The 17,901-nt window shown below is 40.7% G+C and overlaps 1 protein-coding gene across 4 annotated transcripts in view; it reads left to right on the top strand.

Moving 5' to 3' along the window:
* Window positions 1-17,901, top strand: part of GALNT1 (polypeptide N-acetylgalactosaminyltransferase 1) — a 120,644-nt gene that overhangs the window by 37,563 nt on the left and 65,180 nt on the right. Inside the window, exons 2-3 of one of the 4 annotated variants that reach the window (XM_069568708.1) lie at window positions 5,362-5,419; window positions 15,011-15,254. In XM_069568708.1, the coding sequence (XP_069424809.1) occupies window positions 15,116-15,254 (139 nt within the window). In that variant the 5' untranslated portion in view covers window positions 5,362-5,419; window positions 15,011-15,115. Of the gene's footprint in view, window positions 1-5,361; window positions 5,420-8,983; window positions 9,076-15,010; window positions 15,255-17,901 lie in introns of those variants that run through there. The other 3 variants (XM_069568709.1, XM_069568711.1, XM_069568710.1) reach the window with 3 other exon arrangements.

The following is a 17,901-nucleotide window of genomic DNA, read 5'->3' as shown; positions in this document are numbered from 1 at the left end:
ACCTTTTGGCCATTTTTCACTTGTGTGTTTTTGTTTTGATTTAGAGAAGTTTTTAAATACATTCTGATAAAGAAGCTACCTAGAGTGCAGGAGACCTGGGGACAGAGGAGCCTGGTGGGCTGCAGTGCATGGGGTATCGAAGAGTCAGTCACGACTGAGTGACTACACCACCACCACCACTAATCTTTTGCTGATTATTTCTGTTGTGGATATTTTCCCATAGTCTTTGGCCTATCATTTAAATGTCCATGATGTTTTTGGTTGTGTTAAAAAATTTTCATTTCCATAAAGTAGTTATTTTTTCTTTTATGGTTTGTGCTTTTTGAGTCTTCATTGAAAAATTCTTCTGTAACCAAGGATTTACAGATACTTTTGTCTCATTTTCTGTTACAGTTTGAGGTAGGAATTTAACTTTTACATGTGGATGAACATTTATTAAATAGTCCATCTCTTTCATACATTTGTGGTGCCACCTCTGTCATGTACCATTTGCATGCTCAAGGGTGTCTGATTCGGTACTTTGTTCTGTTTGATTAATCTTTTAATCTGCCTCTGCCCACAATCACACTGACTTCATTCCTATAGCTTGATTGACATGTAGCAGTCAGAGTTCCATTGCCTTGCTGTTCAAAATTTTTATTGGCCACAAAAAATCAAAATCTTTTATGGCTTTGCCTTTCAGTTTGATTTTAGGATCTGCTTTTAAAGTTCTTTGAAAAACTATGTTGAGATTTTTCTTGGAACTGTATTAATTATGTAGATTAATACCGAGATTATTTACTGCTCTAATAAATCTTCCATATGTGAGCATGCTATATCTTCATTTTTTAAAAGGTCTTTCTAAGAAATTTTCTTAGAATTCTTAGGTGAATATTGTATGTTGATCTTGAATCCAGCAACCTTGCTAAAAGTTCTCATTAGTTCTAATTGCTTTTATTTTTCTGGATTTTCTGTCATTTCCTTTGTGGTTGCTCTGTTTTTTTCTTTCCAATTCTTAAATCCTTTATTTCTTCTTGTTTTACTGTTCTGAATAGGAATTCCAGTACATTGTTCAGAGGAAAAAGTGATAGATGGCATTTTTGACCTTTTCCTAACTTCATTCAAAGGGAATGCTTCCAACACTTCACCAATAAGCGTTCTGTTTACTGTAGATTTAGGGCAGATAACCTTATCAGGTTAACAAAATTAATTCTTTTTTCTAGTTTCCTACCACTTTTTTGTTTTTGTTTTAAATATCATGAATAGATGCTAGGTTGTATTAGTAAGTGTAAAAGGTAAGTCCCTGGCAACCATATAGTTACATTTCCTCCCACCACTATCCTTTGCTCTAATTTTGTCTTATACTTCATCTGTATGTTAATAAATTGTACAATATAAAGTTAGAATTTTTTTTTTTTCATCAACCATCATTTTTAAGAAATTGAGGAAAAAAATATAGGCTTTTATATTTACTGATATTTACCATTGCTGATATTCTTCATTTCTCTTACAGGTCTGAGTTTCCATCTGGTTTTGTTTTCCTTCTGCATTTCTTATAGACCTGCATACAGGTCTATGAGAGAGGAACTGTTTTGGCTTTTACTTATCTGAAAATGCCTTTGTTTCATGTAATGAGAAGTCATCCATTTTTTCTCTATATATCATACTGTCTTTTTTTTTTTTCTTCCTCTGGTTGGTTGAAGATTTTCTCTGAATCGTTAGTTTTCAGCTATTTGAATATGATTTGCTCTTGTGATTTTCTTTGTATTTTCTTTGTATTTTGCTTAGGGTTAGCTGAACTCAGATTTGCAATTTTCTCTCTTCCACCAGCTGTGGACATTTTCAGATCTTACTTTTATGTATACTTTTCTGCATATCTTTCTCTGCATAAGTTTCTCAGATGGAAACTTCATGGAAGGGCTTCCCTGGTGGCACAGGGGTAAAGAATCCACCTGCCAATGCAGGAGACGCAGGTTTGATTCCCGGGTCAGGAAGATCCCCTGGAGCAGTAAATGGCTACCCACTCCAGTATTCTTGCCTGAAAAATCCCATGGACAGAGGAGCCTGGCGGGCTACAGTCCGTGGGGTCGCAAAGTGTCAGATACGACTTAGCAACTAAACAGCAGCAGCAGACTTCATGGTAGATGATAGTTCTTGTTGGATGAGAGTTCCTTGCCAGCATCTGATACTGTCAGTGTTCTGAATTTTAGCCATTATAGTACATGCATAGAAGTATTTTGTTGTTTGAATTGTATTTTACTGGTATAGGGAGCATCTCTTCATATGTTTATTTGCCATCTGTATATCTTTGGTAAGGTTGCTTTCACTTTTAACTGCTCTGTAAACTCTGAATCCTTACATAGCTTTTATTGAAAAAAATCCAATCTGATAACTTTCAATGAATACAGTTAGGCTTTTTATCTTCATTTAAACTACCTATGTATGGGGATTTACTTCTGCCATTTTGTGCTTGCTTTTCTGTCTGTGGGTTTTTAAAATCAATTTAAATTTCCTTCTTGTTTTATTCTAAATTGATTGGTTTTATTATTTCTCATTTTTTTTTAGTTTGGTTTTTAATTATGCATGCTGTTTTTACTTAATTAGTTGTTATCTTTTAATATTAAAAATAGTAATCTTAAGGCCTTGAATTAATCAGATATCTCTGCCCTAACCCTAAACATGGCACCCTTAAAATGCTTTCATTTTAGGTGCCTTTATTCCTTCTTACATGCTGTTGCTTTCTGGTATTCTTGTTCATTTAACCAAATAATTATTAACTTCTGCCATGTGCCAAGTACTATTCCAGGTGCTGTAGTAGTAGCATTGAAATAAGGTCTCTGCCCTCGTGAGGCTTACAAGATAATTAATACATATATAACAGTGTAAATTGGTGTTTGGTGCTAGAATGGAAAGGAAAGCGTAAGGACAAATAAAGAATGACTTAGAAGTGGAAATGCTATTTTGTGTATGAGTTTCTGTTGTCCTCAGACATTTCATAAGATTTTTAGAGCTTAAATGTGAAAAACTTGATTCCCATGCTGGAGGAACTTGCATTCAAACCAGAGAGTCACGGAAGTTAGAGATGTGGGACCATCAGCATATGGTGGGTGATGCTTTGCCTCTGGTGGATTCCCCAGGGATCTGTGTAGTGTCAGCCTGCAGACACATCCAGGGCAGAGCGGGGTGGGTCAGAGAAGACTGCAAAGCATGTTGAGAAAAGTGGGAGAGAAAGGAGTGACCCTGGAACCAAGACAAGCTTGTCTGTTCCCCAGATATTAATAATTTGAGAGGCTGAGACATCAGGTAGGATGAATATAAGAAAGCGACTTGTCTTGGTAGTTAGAACATTAGAGTGATTTGATTAAAAAAAAAGTTTCATTGAAGTGAACCCATACCACATTGGGTTGAGAATTTGAGAATTAGACACAGAAAATGAAGACTTCTTGCACAGAAGGTAGTAAAGGAAGCAATGGAGTGAGAGAGTGATGATTTGAAGGGAAGAGGGCAGCATTGTGGAACTCAGGGCTAAGACGGATGTTCTAGCAAAATGTGAAACAAAACTCCCCTTGGAGACTTTGGGGGCTCTGTGGCCAGGAGATAAGGTGGGCCTCTGGGCTGGAGAAGGTTTCTCCTGGATTCGTTACTTGCCAGAAACTCCTCCCCAGAATCTAGTTTTTCCATTGCTGATGGTGGCAGTGTATTTCCTTGTATCTGAGCTCATGGTCAGGAGGAAGGATGTAAATTTTCTGAAACCACAGAGTTCTGTTGTAATGAGTTGGCATTTGAATTCAGGAGATAAAATTTAAAACATGGGGGAACATCCCCTGACCTTTGCTCTTCAAATGCCTTAGCGTGAGAGGACATCACCGTAATGTGCTAACTACCAAGACAAGTCTCTTTCTTATACTCATTCTACTTGATGTCTCAGTAGAATGAGATTTCCCTTTTCCAAAGACATAACCACATCTCCCCATTTTTCTGTTCATTGTCCCCAGAAGTCCCTTGATTTTTCTGTGTCCCTATTTTAACTCATTTTGTTTTGTCCACCTGAAATATCCTTTTGCCTTTCCCTAACTCAGACCGATTCCCCAGTTGTCCTCCTTTACCATTTTCTCTCCTTGGTGCGTTGTAGCTCCTTGTAACTTGGCACCTGTTGCAGAAATAGAAAAAGATTTTGTAAATTGTAAAGTGTCATACAAACTTACTGATAGTATCTGTCCTTCTGAACTGCAAGCTCGTTGAAGGCAGAAACTGAGCCCTTTTTATGTTTATGTGCATCAAACTACTCAGTGTTGTGTCTTGTACATCCTTGTTATTTATCAAAGTCTGAATGAATTGGGGATGTGTGATTCTCTGATAGGCTTAAGGATTGTTAAGAATGGGCATTTAACACACCAGGGTCTGTCTTGCAGCTGTTACATTTATATTGAAATTCTCCTTCTGTGGAATCTCCTTTAAAAGTAGATTCCCTAATTTGGATCCTCCACTGGTTTACACTTCATTTTTTTCTTCACAGGCTACATACCTATCTAAATCAATAATCATAGGTTGCATAGTGATGTATCGGCATGCTTTTGACTGTAGTATTGCAGAATATCCAGTTAGACAGTCAGAGCTTTATCCCTTTGGTAACAAGAAGTCCAGCCCTATGCAGTTTCAGGATTAGTCTGTTAGTGGCCCCTGGGGACAGTCAGGGTCCCTTTGCTTTCTGTTTTCACGTTGTCGTCCTTAGCATGTTGATGTTGGCTCCCCTCATGCCCCCAAGATGGCTGCAGCACTTCTCAGTGTGTTCCAAAGGCAGGATAGTGTCTCCTTCCGCTTGCCCATGAGGGAGCGTAACTTTTCCTGAATGCTTCCCAACAGATTTCCCTTCAGATCCTGCTGGTTGAGATGTGGTTATTTACACTGGCAAGAGGAGTGGAACGGTCACAGTTGGCTGGGACCAGTCAAGAATAGGTAGTCTAGCAGAGAATGATCACTTGAATTCAGCCAGAGGTCTAATGCCGTGAAGAACAGGGGTGGGCGTGGGATATGGAACAGGTACTATCTGTGAGTCCTTGACCTTCCCACCAGGGGAGTTAACATCCTTGTAGATTTCCAAGAAGAGGAAAGATACTTTTTACAATATTTCCACTGAGCTTGGTGTTGGATCTCAGAAATACTGTATTCATTGACTCACTTATTCAGGTAATAAACATTCACTGAACCCACAGTTTGTGCCAGGTGTTGTGCTCAGCATGGGGGAAGTAGCTGAGTAAGACCTGCTCCTCAACCTCAGGTGAAGTGGCTGGCACTTAGTCCAGTGGAATAGGGTGGCTGAAGTAAAGCGGGGAAGATAGAGTTATTCTGTAATAAACTGATTTTAGGAAATTTATTTTTCAGCAGGAGATGTGGGACATGTGGATTTGGGATGTGAATTCATTTGAAAAGCCACTTTGGGGTAAGTTGATCTCTGGGCGTAAATGACTTCAGGGTTGGACTTCTCTTTACATTGGGAGTTGCTCTTACAGTGGCACAGGCTCAGATGTGCCCTGACTGGACTTGATGCCTCATATACATGCCAGAAAGTGAGTGGCTTTGTACTAAAATCCTGGCACAGTAATTTGAGAAACGTAACCATCAAGCATAGCCACGTGTGGTACTAATTAATTAGCACATTCACTTCTCATTCACGAAAGCAATGTGAAGACTAAATGAAGACCACGTTTAGAAATGGAAAGACACATATTATACAGGGTGTAACCTGCTTGTGTTCGACCAGCAATCCTGACGTGTGGACTGGAAAGCATTCATGGCACCAGTTAGGAAGGTGAAGGGTTCAGGTTTGTCTCTGAGCTTCTCTTTGCAGGACTCCAAGTGCATCAGTACAAACGTAAAATGTTCCTGATTTTTTTGTTTCATCTAAGAAAGAGCCCTTAGAATTGCTATTTAATATTTACCGAGTGTTTACTGTGAGTGTGTTGTGCATTACTGCATTTAATTCAGGGACTGTGACGTGGGTATGTTTTTCTCATTCAAGGAATAAAGAGGCCCAGGTTTATGCAAATAAAGTAAAATTGCTAGAGCACATTACTGATATTAATACATTCTGGGATTGAAATGTGAATTTTAGCATTTGGCCTAATAGATCGTCACTTCTGTTTTAAAATGCTGATTGTGTTGGCTGTTCCCAAGAGCACCCCCAGGTTTAGTGATTGCCTAGGAGGATTCATAGCGTTCAGCATATGATCTCTGAATAATAGCTAAGATTTATTATAGCAAAAGGATACAAAGCAGTGTTAGCAAAGGGAAGAAGTGAAATCTGGAGGAAAGCGGTTACTATCTTCCTAGAGTCCTCTCCCCGTGGAATAAGCTTAATTCCTCCAGGTAAGCTTAATTCCTTTAGCAGTGAATTTTGACAACACATGTGAAGTGTTGTCAACCAGGAAAACTCATTAGACTGAATGCCAGTGTTTTTATCGGACCTGGTAATGGAGGTACCTTCTGCCTAGCATGTACCAATATTTCAGGCTCCCAGAAGGAAAAGAGATGTTTTGCATAAATCATATTGTTTGTACAGGCAGTTTCAGCACAGTGAGGCCCGCTAATCATTTAAGGTAAGATTTATATCAGCCTAGGAAACTGTGTATCACTCAAGTTCCCAAACACCAGCCAAGGGCTAACATTGCAACCAGACCTTTCTAAAGACAGTAATCTCAGGCCTGTGTCTTAGCTTTTATGCTGTACGCTGATTTATTCATTCAAGGATATCGTCCTATGATCATACAGCTTCTGAAAAGGAATGAGAGAAATAGATATTATGGTTTTCGTTTTGGGGGCCCTGTGACTGCCCACTAGTTTGATTTGCTGGAAAGACTGACACAGCTCAACGTAGTGTTGTACTCACGGCTGCATTTTTATTACAGCCAAAGATACAGTGCAAGAACAGCAGAAAAAAGATATAAACAGGTGAAGGTTGATGAGATCAGGTGTGGACTTCTGAGTCTTCCCTCTGTAAGAATCACAGGAACACGAGTTCCCCTCCAGCTGTGAATGATAGAGGCATGTACAAGACGTGTCTGCTCAGGGAAGCGCACGAGTGTCACAGCCTGGAGCTCCCGTTGGTAGCCAGCTGGTCTCGTAGGCGTATTCCTGCCATGTGGCCAGCTTTGGCAGCTGAGACTTGGGCCCAGACCAGACACCAGGTGCGCGTCATAAATCTTGATGATTTCTTTAAACAATGCTGACAGCCTGGTACATCCTGACTCACCACCTCTAACATCCTTAACAAATAACCATGAACATTCCAGGAGTTTCTTCTCAGCATTTGGCCAGGGGTCATTGCCATGGCCCTAGGCATCCCCCTGGGCTTAGCCCGGACAGGGTAGAACACATCTGCTGTGTTAACTCTTTCCTCACAGACTTGCACATGAAATAATGTTGCATTTGCTGAATGCAAAATTTAATGATGATATATTCTGTAGAATATGATACTCCACACTTGAAAAAATATAACTGATAGTAGAAATAGTTGACAGATTTCACTTACCTGAAGGGAAGCTTCTAGATTCTTTTCTTTTAGGGATCTATATATAATGGTGACTTTTGGATTTCCCATTTTGTCCACAAACGCTGGTGGCTTAGACAGTGAAGAATCTGCCTGCAATGCAGGAGACCTAGGTTCGAACCCTGGGTTGGGAAGATCTCCTGGAGAAGGGAATGGCAACTCACTCTAGTATTCTTGCCTGGAGAATTACATGGACTGAGGAGCCTGGTGGGCTACAGTTCATGGTGTTGCAAAGAGTCAGACGTGACTGAGTGACTAACACTTTCACTTTTCATTTGTACTATATACAGGTATATGTTATGTTAAATCAAAATATCACAAAATTAACAATATTAATTTTATTAATTAAATTAAAATATTACAAAATTATACATGACTTTCTGTGAAAGTCAGCCTCATGAGAGGCTTTTAAACACAGTGGGATTTCTTTTTTTTTACACAGTTTGCAGCTTTACAGAAATAGTTTTGCAGAAAGAAAATAACTCATAGCTTAAAAGTTACGTGCTTCCAGGATTTGAAGCCAGTCTTCACTAGTTTATTTATTGCTGTTTGAAAACTGCTTTGTGTTATGCAAAAAAGAAAGACAGTAGTTAAGGAAGATTCCATGCTTGAATCTGAGAAGTTCTGAGTTAACAGAATCACACAGCTTGCCTCAATGCAGGGCTTCATAGAACCTCTGGTGCAGTAATATACAGACTGAATCTCTCCAAGCAAATCGAGGAAGTAACATTTCCCTAACTTATTTGATCATGGAATTTCTTTAGTGAGAACTTTCAGGTGTGAGTCCTACAAATGGTGTTCTTCAGAACAAAATGGCAGGGCATCAGGAAGCCCTTAAAGGATTTTAGCTAAAGGAGAGAGAGAAACAAAACATCTGTAGAAAAAATTTAAAGAAAACCTTGTTGTAGCGAAGTGTAGTGTCTTACACTGTCTGATAAAACCTGTTTAGAAACTTCCCTATCTGGGTGTCTTTTTCCTGCCAGGTTTCCTGAGTTGGTGTTTCTCTTTTGTAATGTGAATGGCGTGTCTCTTACCCTGGTATTTAATAGTGTGATAACAGTTTCCATGGTGTGGATCATTGCCTTCATGTTCCTACCATCTACAGTGTCTGACATGGTATCAAGAACAGAGTTGGCCAAGACTCAGTAACTATCCAAGCAGCATGGAATGATTGGGACTCTAAAATACTGGTTTTTTTTGTTGTTGTTTTGTTTTAAAGGAATAACAAAGTAGTAGACATAAAGGTTAGATACTATACATTTATTTTAATAATGTCATTTTGAAGAACATTTTTAGAGCTTTCTTTTGACTTCTTGAATTTAATTCCTCTTCTCATCACCAACTTCTTTTTTTTTATGACTTCTGTGAATTTTTAATTGGTTTATTTTCTCAGAACAGTAAAATTGTTCCACCATAGACATGTAAGCATTTGTAACTAGTGGATTTCTTTTGCAGTAGATGGAACGTCATTTTAAGTAATTAAATGGTCAGCATAGCTAAGGAAGCCCGGTGGGTCAGAAGTAGCCAAGGTACTCCTCAACTAGTAAAAGGTGAGAATATTTGCTTTACTGGGTACCAAGAATTGTTGTAAAGCTATAATTAAGACGCTGTGTGGTGTAGGGATAAGCAGACCAATGGAACAGAACGTAGAACCTCAGAAACATGACTTATGACAAAGTTGGTATTGCACATTTTTAGGCAGAGATTGAACTTCCCATAAACAGTACTGAGACAATTGGTTATCCATATGGAAGAAAATAATATTGAATCTGTACTTACACTGGAAAGGTAAAACTTTAAAACTTCTAGACATTAGAATATTTTTAATGATCTCTAGGTAGAGAAACGCCCCAGATCAGTAGGTGCTCAATATGCTACTGGAGATCAGTGGAGAAATAACTCCAGAAAGAATGAAAGGATGAAGCCAAAGCAAAAACAACACCCAGACTCTGATGCTGGGAGGGATTGGGGGCAGGAGGAGAAGGGGACGACCGAGGACGAGATGGCTGGATAGCATCACTGACTGGATGGATGTGAGTCTGAGTGAACTCTGGGAGATGGTGATGGACAGGGAGGCCTGGCGTGCTGCGATTCATGGGGTCGCAAAGAGTCGGACACGACTGAGCGACTGAACTAAACTGAAGGTAGAGAAAAACTTAACACAGAGAAAATATGAACTACAAAAGACACCTCTTATTAAGAATATAAGCTATAAACTGGGAAAAGATACTGGTAGTGCATGTAACTAACATGGATTAGAATCCAGACTGTATAAAGATCTTCATAGACTAATAGGAAAAAGACAAAACAACTTCACCCAATAGAATAAACTGCAGTGGGTATATTAGGAAGAGGAAATGGAAATGTCAGAGATGGTAGGGAAACTCACATTAAATTACACACTTACCAGATTGTCAAAAAATTAAATAGTTTGACATCAATAAGTGTTGCCAAGGACATAACACATCCAGAGCTCTCATTTTGCTTTAGACATCTGGGAAAACAAGTTTGCCATATGTTGTCATTTTGAAAATATGTGTAGTCTCATGACCTAATATCCCTAGGTATGTACTCTAGATCAGGGTTGTGACAACTCATGAATTAAGAAAGATTTTTAACATCTTTAAATGGTTAAGAAATAATTTCATAATTTATAATTTTAAAATTACATGACATTCAAATTTAATGTCCGTGAATAAGCTTCGTTTTATTGGAATACTGTCACACTTACTTGGTTACATATCATGGCTGCTTTTGTGGTACAACCCCAGATTCGGGTGGTTGCCACAGAGATCTTATGTCCCGCAAAGCCTAAAATGTTTACTGTCTGGCCCTTTGCAGAAGTTTGCTGACCCCTGGCACATGTGTACCAGGAAACATGCATAAACCTAGAAATAACCCCATGCCTAGTAAGCATGAAAGGGATAAACTATGATTAGCCCCATAGTGTATGATTACATTGATATAAGCCAATCGAGTATTATACAGTGGTGAAAAGGAACTGACTACAACTACATGCAGCATGAATAGGCTTGAGGAATGTAGTGTTAGAAGAAAAGCAAGTCTCAGATTTTTCCACTTGTAAGCAATTCAGTGTCCTTTCAAGTAGCATAGTGTGCCTCATAATGTATAATTGTTCTGACTCGTAGAGAGGAACTTCAGAAGTGGACTAGAGCCTGTCTGACCTTAGGTTTCCTCTATCTCTGCACCACACACCCCCCCCCCCAATCCCCCCGCTTCTGCATCCCTGGTGTGTGTCAGGAACTCCGTTCAAACTCTCATAAGCGGAAAAGGGGATTATTAGAAGGATTCCTGAGTGGTCACGAGAGCCAGAGAAGAGACAGGGACTCGGTCACTACGGGACCCTCCTCCCCTCGTCCTGCGTGCCTCCGTTTGGGCTCGCCCTCTTGGACTGCAGGTCGGCGCTCTCTCCGCGACGGGCAGTGTAGCTGACTGCAGCACTGGGTTAGCACGGGCTTCCAGCTCTGTGACTCGGGAAGTGAAGGGCTGAGGGCCTGTGGTTGGCCTGGTCAGCTCATTTGGCTGTCCTGTGCCCATGGGACTAGGTCTGTTACCAGACCTAGGGGTAGGGTGGGCAGAGCAAGAGTCAGAATCATGAGCCAGGAAGCACCTCAGCCTGTGTCTGTTTTCTCTCTTCTTTAAAGAGTAGTAGCGTGTAAAACAATACGTGGCATTCTGACACAGCTTTGCGGGTATCAGGAGGCCTTTTTTGAAGTGATCATTAAGACATTGGTTGTCTAAGACAGTATACTTGGTGGTTGTGGTGGAAAGAGAGGTTAGAATGTCTGTTGAGCATATTAGTTTAATTAAAAAAAAAAAACTCAGCGGCATTACCACAGAGATCTCTCATGCTTCCCCTTTACGGTCACAAACATTTCAGTCTTTTCCTCCTGTAGGGACATGTAAGACATTAAAATATTTGAGTAAAAATAGATGTTGCAGTTGCTTTAAAATATGATATACCTGGACTTCCCTGGTGGTGTAGTGGATAGGAGTCTGCCTGTCAATGCAGGGGACATGGATTTGATCCCTGGTCCAGGAAGATTCCACATGCCTTGGAGCAACTCAGCCCGTGCACTGCAACTACTGAGCCCGTGCACCGTGGCGAGAGAGGTTTCCGCAGGGAGAAGCCCAGGCGCCGCAGAGTAGCCCCCGCTCACACTAGCTAGAGAAAGCCTGCGAAAAGCAACGAAGGCCTAGCATAGGCAAAAATAAAAATAAATAGTATTAAAATTTTTATTTGGTTCTGTACTACTATAACCATGTATCCAGAACTCATTTCAAAAGTTCTCAGAATATGTAGGTATAATACAGTTACTCAAAAAAAAGGACATGACATACCGCTGATTTATTCTGAATGACTGGGAGGGTATTTAGCCCATTAGTAATAGTGTTTAAGGTACTTGAAGAAATATACAACAGTTATCCTCCTAAAATTTAAAGTGTTTCTTTGAAGGGTCCTCACCTCTTCTGTATTTACCTATTTTTAAGGTTATTGAGGTTGAATTTATTACGTACAGTAAAATTCACCCTTTTAAGTGTAGTCGTACCCATTTGGACTAATGGACACAGTTGTATGACCGCCACCACTAGCTGGGAGTAGAGGGTTTCCCATTATCACAAGTTTTCACTGTCCTTTGAGGCCAGTCCCCTACTCTTCCAAGCCCCTGGCAATGGCTGATCTGATTTCTGTCTCGCATAAATGGCATCATATAGTGTACAGAGTGCAGCTGTTTGCTACTGACCACTTTCACTTAGCATAAGGCTTGTGAGGTTCACCAGTGCTGTGGCATGTACGTCGAGAGTTCTTTCTGATTGCTGGATTCTGGGTTGAAGTCCTGCACTGTTTAGAGCACCACAGTTTGTTTATCCGTTCACCAGGTGGTAGACGTGTGGATCGTCTCCAGATTTCGATGGTCATGATTAAGTTGATACAAAGGTTGTGTACAAGTCTTTGTGTAGACGTACATTATCCTTGCTCTTATGTAAGATTCTTATGGGAGAAACACTCTTTGTTTTCCGGAGAGACTGTACCATTTTGCATTCCACTGGCAGTGTGTTAGTGGTCCAGTTCTTGCTAGCATTTGGTAGTTTTCTTTTTTCCTTTAGCTGTTTATATTGGTGCATAGTGGTGTTTCATTGTGTTTTTAATTTGCAATTCCCTAGTAGGTGGCATTAACAGTAAAGAATCCATCTGTCAGTGCAGGAGACACAAGAGACATGGGTTTAATCCTTGGATTGGGAAGATCCCTTGGAGAAGGAAATGGTAACCCGTTCCAGTATTTTTGCCTGGAGAATCCCATGGACAGAGGAGCCTGGCAGGCCACAGTCCCTGGATTGCAAAGAGTCAGATCAGACTGCGTACACACACACAGTAGCTAACAATGTTGAAAATCTTTTCTTGTTCTAGTTTACCACCTGAATTGCTGTTCCGGCGAAGTGACAGTTCAAACTTTTCGCCCATTATTTTGGATTAGGGTTTTTAAACACTGTATTTGAAGACTTTTTTATGTGGTCTGGGTACAAGTAATTTATCAGATGAGTCATTTGTAAATATTTTCTCCCCATATGTGACTTCTTTTTATTTAACTGTCTTTTGAAGAGCAGATTTTATTAAAGTCCAACGTCCAGTATTTTTTTTTTAATGATTTGTGCATTTTATTGTTAGTAGCTGAGGAATCTCTGGCCCAAGGTTTCAGAGGTTTTTGCCTCTTCTTTATTCTCCTTTCTCCCTGCACCTCCTGCTTTCTCTGTACTGCTCTCCTTCCAAATACACACCCCCCCCACTGCGTTTCATCTTCAATTTTAGAATCTAATTGTGCTGCCTTGGAAAAATTAAACAGCGATGGGTACAGAGTCATAAAGACATTCAAGTGTTCTGGGCTGTAAGCTCTGAAAGAAATAACAATCAGCAGGTTTTAGAGAACACAGAGCCACATTTGCGTCCCAGATAGCGCACCAGCAGTTAGACTTCTTGCTTTGCCAGTGGCCAAGAGAGGTAGCCTTGCACGTGAAGTGGCTTGAAATACATGGTATATCGGCTTCTCTGGAGAGATCTGTTGTTCCATGACACTGTGTGTTGTAATCCTTTTGGCCTTACCCCTCACCCCAGTCACTAGAGTTAGTAGTGGTTGCTCACCCCATGTGAGGGACTTGAGGCAAGAATCCGACAGTGGCACCCCTGTTCTCAGGGTACAAGTGGGGAGTGTTGGTTTGATGGAAGGAGACCGATAGGCAAGAGATCATAGTCCCCAGAGAGGTGAGCAGAAATAATACTTGACAGTTACAAGTGTCACCTAGTATTTTGGGGGTGCTTTTCAGGTTGCTGGCTAGCCCCTTCAGTAAGGTAGGAGAGAACTGTTATCTTTTTCGTAGATAAACTCTCTGGTCTATCCCGGGTTCATGCTACATAAACTGCCCTTGTAAGAAGCTCCTGGGCCCCCTGTAGCGTCCCAGCCCTTCAGAGCATCTGCACATTGGCTTTCAGTGGGAGGCACCTGTGCCAAGTGTTTCCTCCATCCACCCCAAGTGCTCTGGATTCTTCCGTCTCCCGGTCAGCACTGATACGCGCCTTTGAGCCTTGGTCCCCATGGCTCCATGCGATGACTCCTCGTCTGAGGTCCCTGGGGCTGCTCCAGTGCGCCCCCAGACGAGTGCCAACGTGCCAGGAGTGTTTCCGATCTAGCCATCCTAGATTTGGTGACCATCCCTCCAGTCGTTTTCTCAAGATGTTGTAACAGATTGGGGTGGGGGTGGGGCACATAGAAGCGAAAGTTCTGGGAAGTTTATGCAATTACTGTCAGAGCCAAGTCCAGGCCACAGATCTCTTGATGCCCTTTTCTTCTGCTCTTTCCATGAGTCTGTTTCTGAATGGCTGGTGACTAGCATTTTTAGAATGGGATTCAGTGGGACAGAGGGATAAGAATCACTCCAGTTAAACTGATGTAGTACAGCGACCGGGAGAGCTCATATAAATCCTTGGACCATGGAACTGAATGGGAGTGTTTGAAATGGACTGGGAATTACTGATTTCTTAAACCCCTGTGGCAGTTAATGGCTTAACTTTTACTTGAGCGTTTAATATAGCAGTTGAATAGAAGGCAGTTAAGCCCCACGTGTTTAATGGATATGAGATGGTCGCTCACTGTTTTAATTTGCATTTTCTTAATTGTAGTGAATCGAGCCCGTTTTCACTTGTTTATTGGCTCTTCCGGTTTCCTTTCTGCAAAGTGCTTGTTTGCATCATTTACCCATTTTTTAATTTTATTGTGTATATTGATTTGTAGGAGTTATTTGCATGTTTTTGATACTATCAGTTTTTATATATTTTACAAGTATTTTTTGAAGTCTGATTTAAAACTTATTCTTCATAGTAAAATTTCATATGCATATTAAGTTAATCTTTCGATTGTGCTTTAGGTTCTGAATTTTTTTAGTTAATCTTTTTTCTTTTTCTGTCTGTAGGTTATGAAAGTGATTTCTGATGAAACTGGATTGGAATAATTTTCATGATCTTTGTATATTTATATATATATATATTTTAAAATTTTGCATTTGACTTAAAGTGCCATGAGAAAATTTGCATACTGCAAGGTGGTCCTAGCCACCTCCTTGATTTGGGTACTCTTGGATATGTTCCTGCTGCTTTACTTCAGTGAATGCAACAAATGTGATGAAAAAAAAGAGCGAGGACTTCCTGCTGGGGATGGTGAGTGACGCTTTATGATAATGGGCCTGTTTTGATACATGTGTTACTTGTTTGTAATAACTAATTTTTGAACCATAGAATTTTAACATTTCTTTAGATTAATAGTAATGCCTGGCTTTCTATGATGATCATATTTCTATCAGTTCTCCAGTGGGTTCTTCTAACAGTATTAAAGTGTCATGTATGCTGCTGCTGCTGCTAAGTCGCTTCAGTTGTGTCCAGCTCTGTGCGACCCCATAGATAGAAGCCCACCAGGCTCCCCCATCCCTGGGATTCCCCAGGCAAGAACACTGGAGTGGGTTGCCATTTCCTTCTCCAATGCATGAAAGTGAAAAGTGAAAGGGAAGTCGCTCAGTCGTGTCTGACCCCATGGACTGCAGCCCACCAGACTCTTCCATCCATGGGATTTTCCAGGCAAGAGTACTGGAGTGGGGTGCCATAGCCTTCTCCAGTGTTCAGTGTTAAAAGTAGTTAATTTTCTGGAGGTCGTATTACCAAATAATGTAGGGAATAATGTAGGGAATCGCATAGCTGGGACTACCAAAACTGCACAGGAGATTAGCCTAATGTCATAATGCTGAGTGGAGCGTTAAAATTGCATTATCAGGCATGAGAGAGAGAGTTCTCAAGCCCTCCTATCTCAGTCCTAAGGGAAGAAGTTATTTTAGGTAGACGTGGTCTGGTGAGTTCATTTTGTTGATGCTGTCGATAGCTCCAGTTAGCACTTTTAGGGAGAGCTTATGAAAAGATCAGACTATAAAATCAATGCTGTGTTGAGAACACTGCAGTCTCTGGCGTGGAAAAGGAAGGAGACACCTGAAAAATTCCGTTTTAGACTCTGTGTTTAAACCAAAAAACAAATGCCTCCTTTTATTTACTTACTTTTAAACAAAATGAAAATGACTTTGCATTGTGAGTCAGTAATTTAGCTATTCTGGGCCATGCACTCTGTCTGGTTAGTTATAGAATATCTGGCTAAATAATAGATCTATTTTTAGGAATTATATGTAAATGTTTTATTTGAATATACAGCCATATTTAAGTATCTTACACTTTTATAATGAGGGTACCTGGTCCTTTAAAATTTATAATCTAAAACTTACTTGCCTATGTACTATAATTTTTATAGATGGGATTATGTAACCAGTTCTGTTTATTTTATGGGAAATTTGCCTAAAATTAGACTCAGTTGCTAACACTGAACTTTAGTAATACCTAGGCTAACCCCTAACTTTTTAATTTTTATCTTCCCCATTATGTAACCAGTTCTGTTTATTTTATGGGAAATTTGCCTAACGTTAGTCTCAGTTGCTAACACTGAACTTTAGTAATACCTAGGCTAACCCCTAACTTTTTAATTTTTATCTTCCCCATAATTTTTAATACGATACACTTTTCTACAAGGTCAGCCTATCTGTTGACTTTCCTGGTTTCCTTTAACGACCTGCTGCTTAGTAAGTTTGTTGTGTGACAAGACCCGGCCTCCTTAACTGGTGTTAGAGCTGTAGCTCTGTTGACATTTAAATGAGAGGGCAGGTATTGCTATTCACCATGAAAAAACTGGGAGATTCCCAAATGGAACAGATTAACTTCCCCTCATTCCACCCTAACCCATTGCCATTTATAGTGGGAACTCATGGTATTCTATCTTAAATGTAAAGGCACAGTCATAAGACAGACCAGGACCTCTGTAGTGGGTGAAGACACACTTGGTCTTCACCAGTGTTTTGAATGTTTTGTAAACTGCTGTGTGCTGGGCAGTGTGCTATGTGCTAGTGATACACATTTCAACAGTACAAAACGGTTTGCCCCTCTGGGGAACTCCCAGTCCAATAGCAGAGGAAGGATAATAGACAAGTAGTGATATGATAGCCTCCCTGATAGCTCAGTTGGTAAAGAATCCACCTGCAGTGCAGAAGGTAAGGTGAGGTGAAGTCGCTCAGTCGTGTCCGACTCTTTGCGACCCCGTGGACTATAACCTACTAGGCTTCTCCGTCCATGGGATTTTCCAGGCAAGAATACTGGAGTGGATTGCCATTTCCTTCTCCCAGAAGACCCCGGTTCAATTCCCGGGTCGGGAAGAGCCTCTGGAGAAAGGATAGGCTACCCACTCCAGTATTCTTGGGCTTCCCTGGTGGCTCAGCTGGTAAAGAATCCACCTGCAGTGCAGAAGACCCCGGTTCAATCCATGGGTTAGGAAGATCCCTGGAGGAGGGAAAGGCTACCCACTCGTATTCTGGCCTGGAGAATTCCATGGACTGTATAGTTCATTGGATCACAAAGAGTCAGACACGACTGAGCGACTTTCAGTGATATGGTAGATAGCACACTAGAGGTGTGTGGGAGGAAGGAACACCGTGAGGCCTCTGAGAAGGTGCTGCAGGGAAGTAACACTCAGGCTAAAGTATCAAGGTGCATGGGTGTTTGTTAGGTTTGACAGGTGAAGGGAATACATCCCAAGCAAAGGAGAAAAGCATGCACAAGATAAGCACATGAGAGAACAGAGTTGATGGATAGGAAAGCGTGAGGAGAGAGCACAGACGAGGCTGGGAGGTCAGCAGAGACCACATTGCAGAAGGCGTTTTATAACATGCCCAGGGTTTTGCACTTTATCCTGTAGGTGAGGCATGCCATCGAAGGATTTCAA

Source organism: Ovis canadensis, chromosome 23, assembly GCF_042477335.2.
Source record: "Ovis canadensis isolate MfBH-ARS-UI-01 breed Bighorn chromosome 23, ARS-UI_OviCan_v2, whole genome shotgun sequence".
Classification (NCBI taxonomy): Eukaryota; Metazoa; Chordata; class Mammalia; order Artiodactyla; family Bovidae; genus Ovis; species Ovis canadensis.
This window is presented reverse-complemented; position numbering and strand designations above follow the sequence as displayed.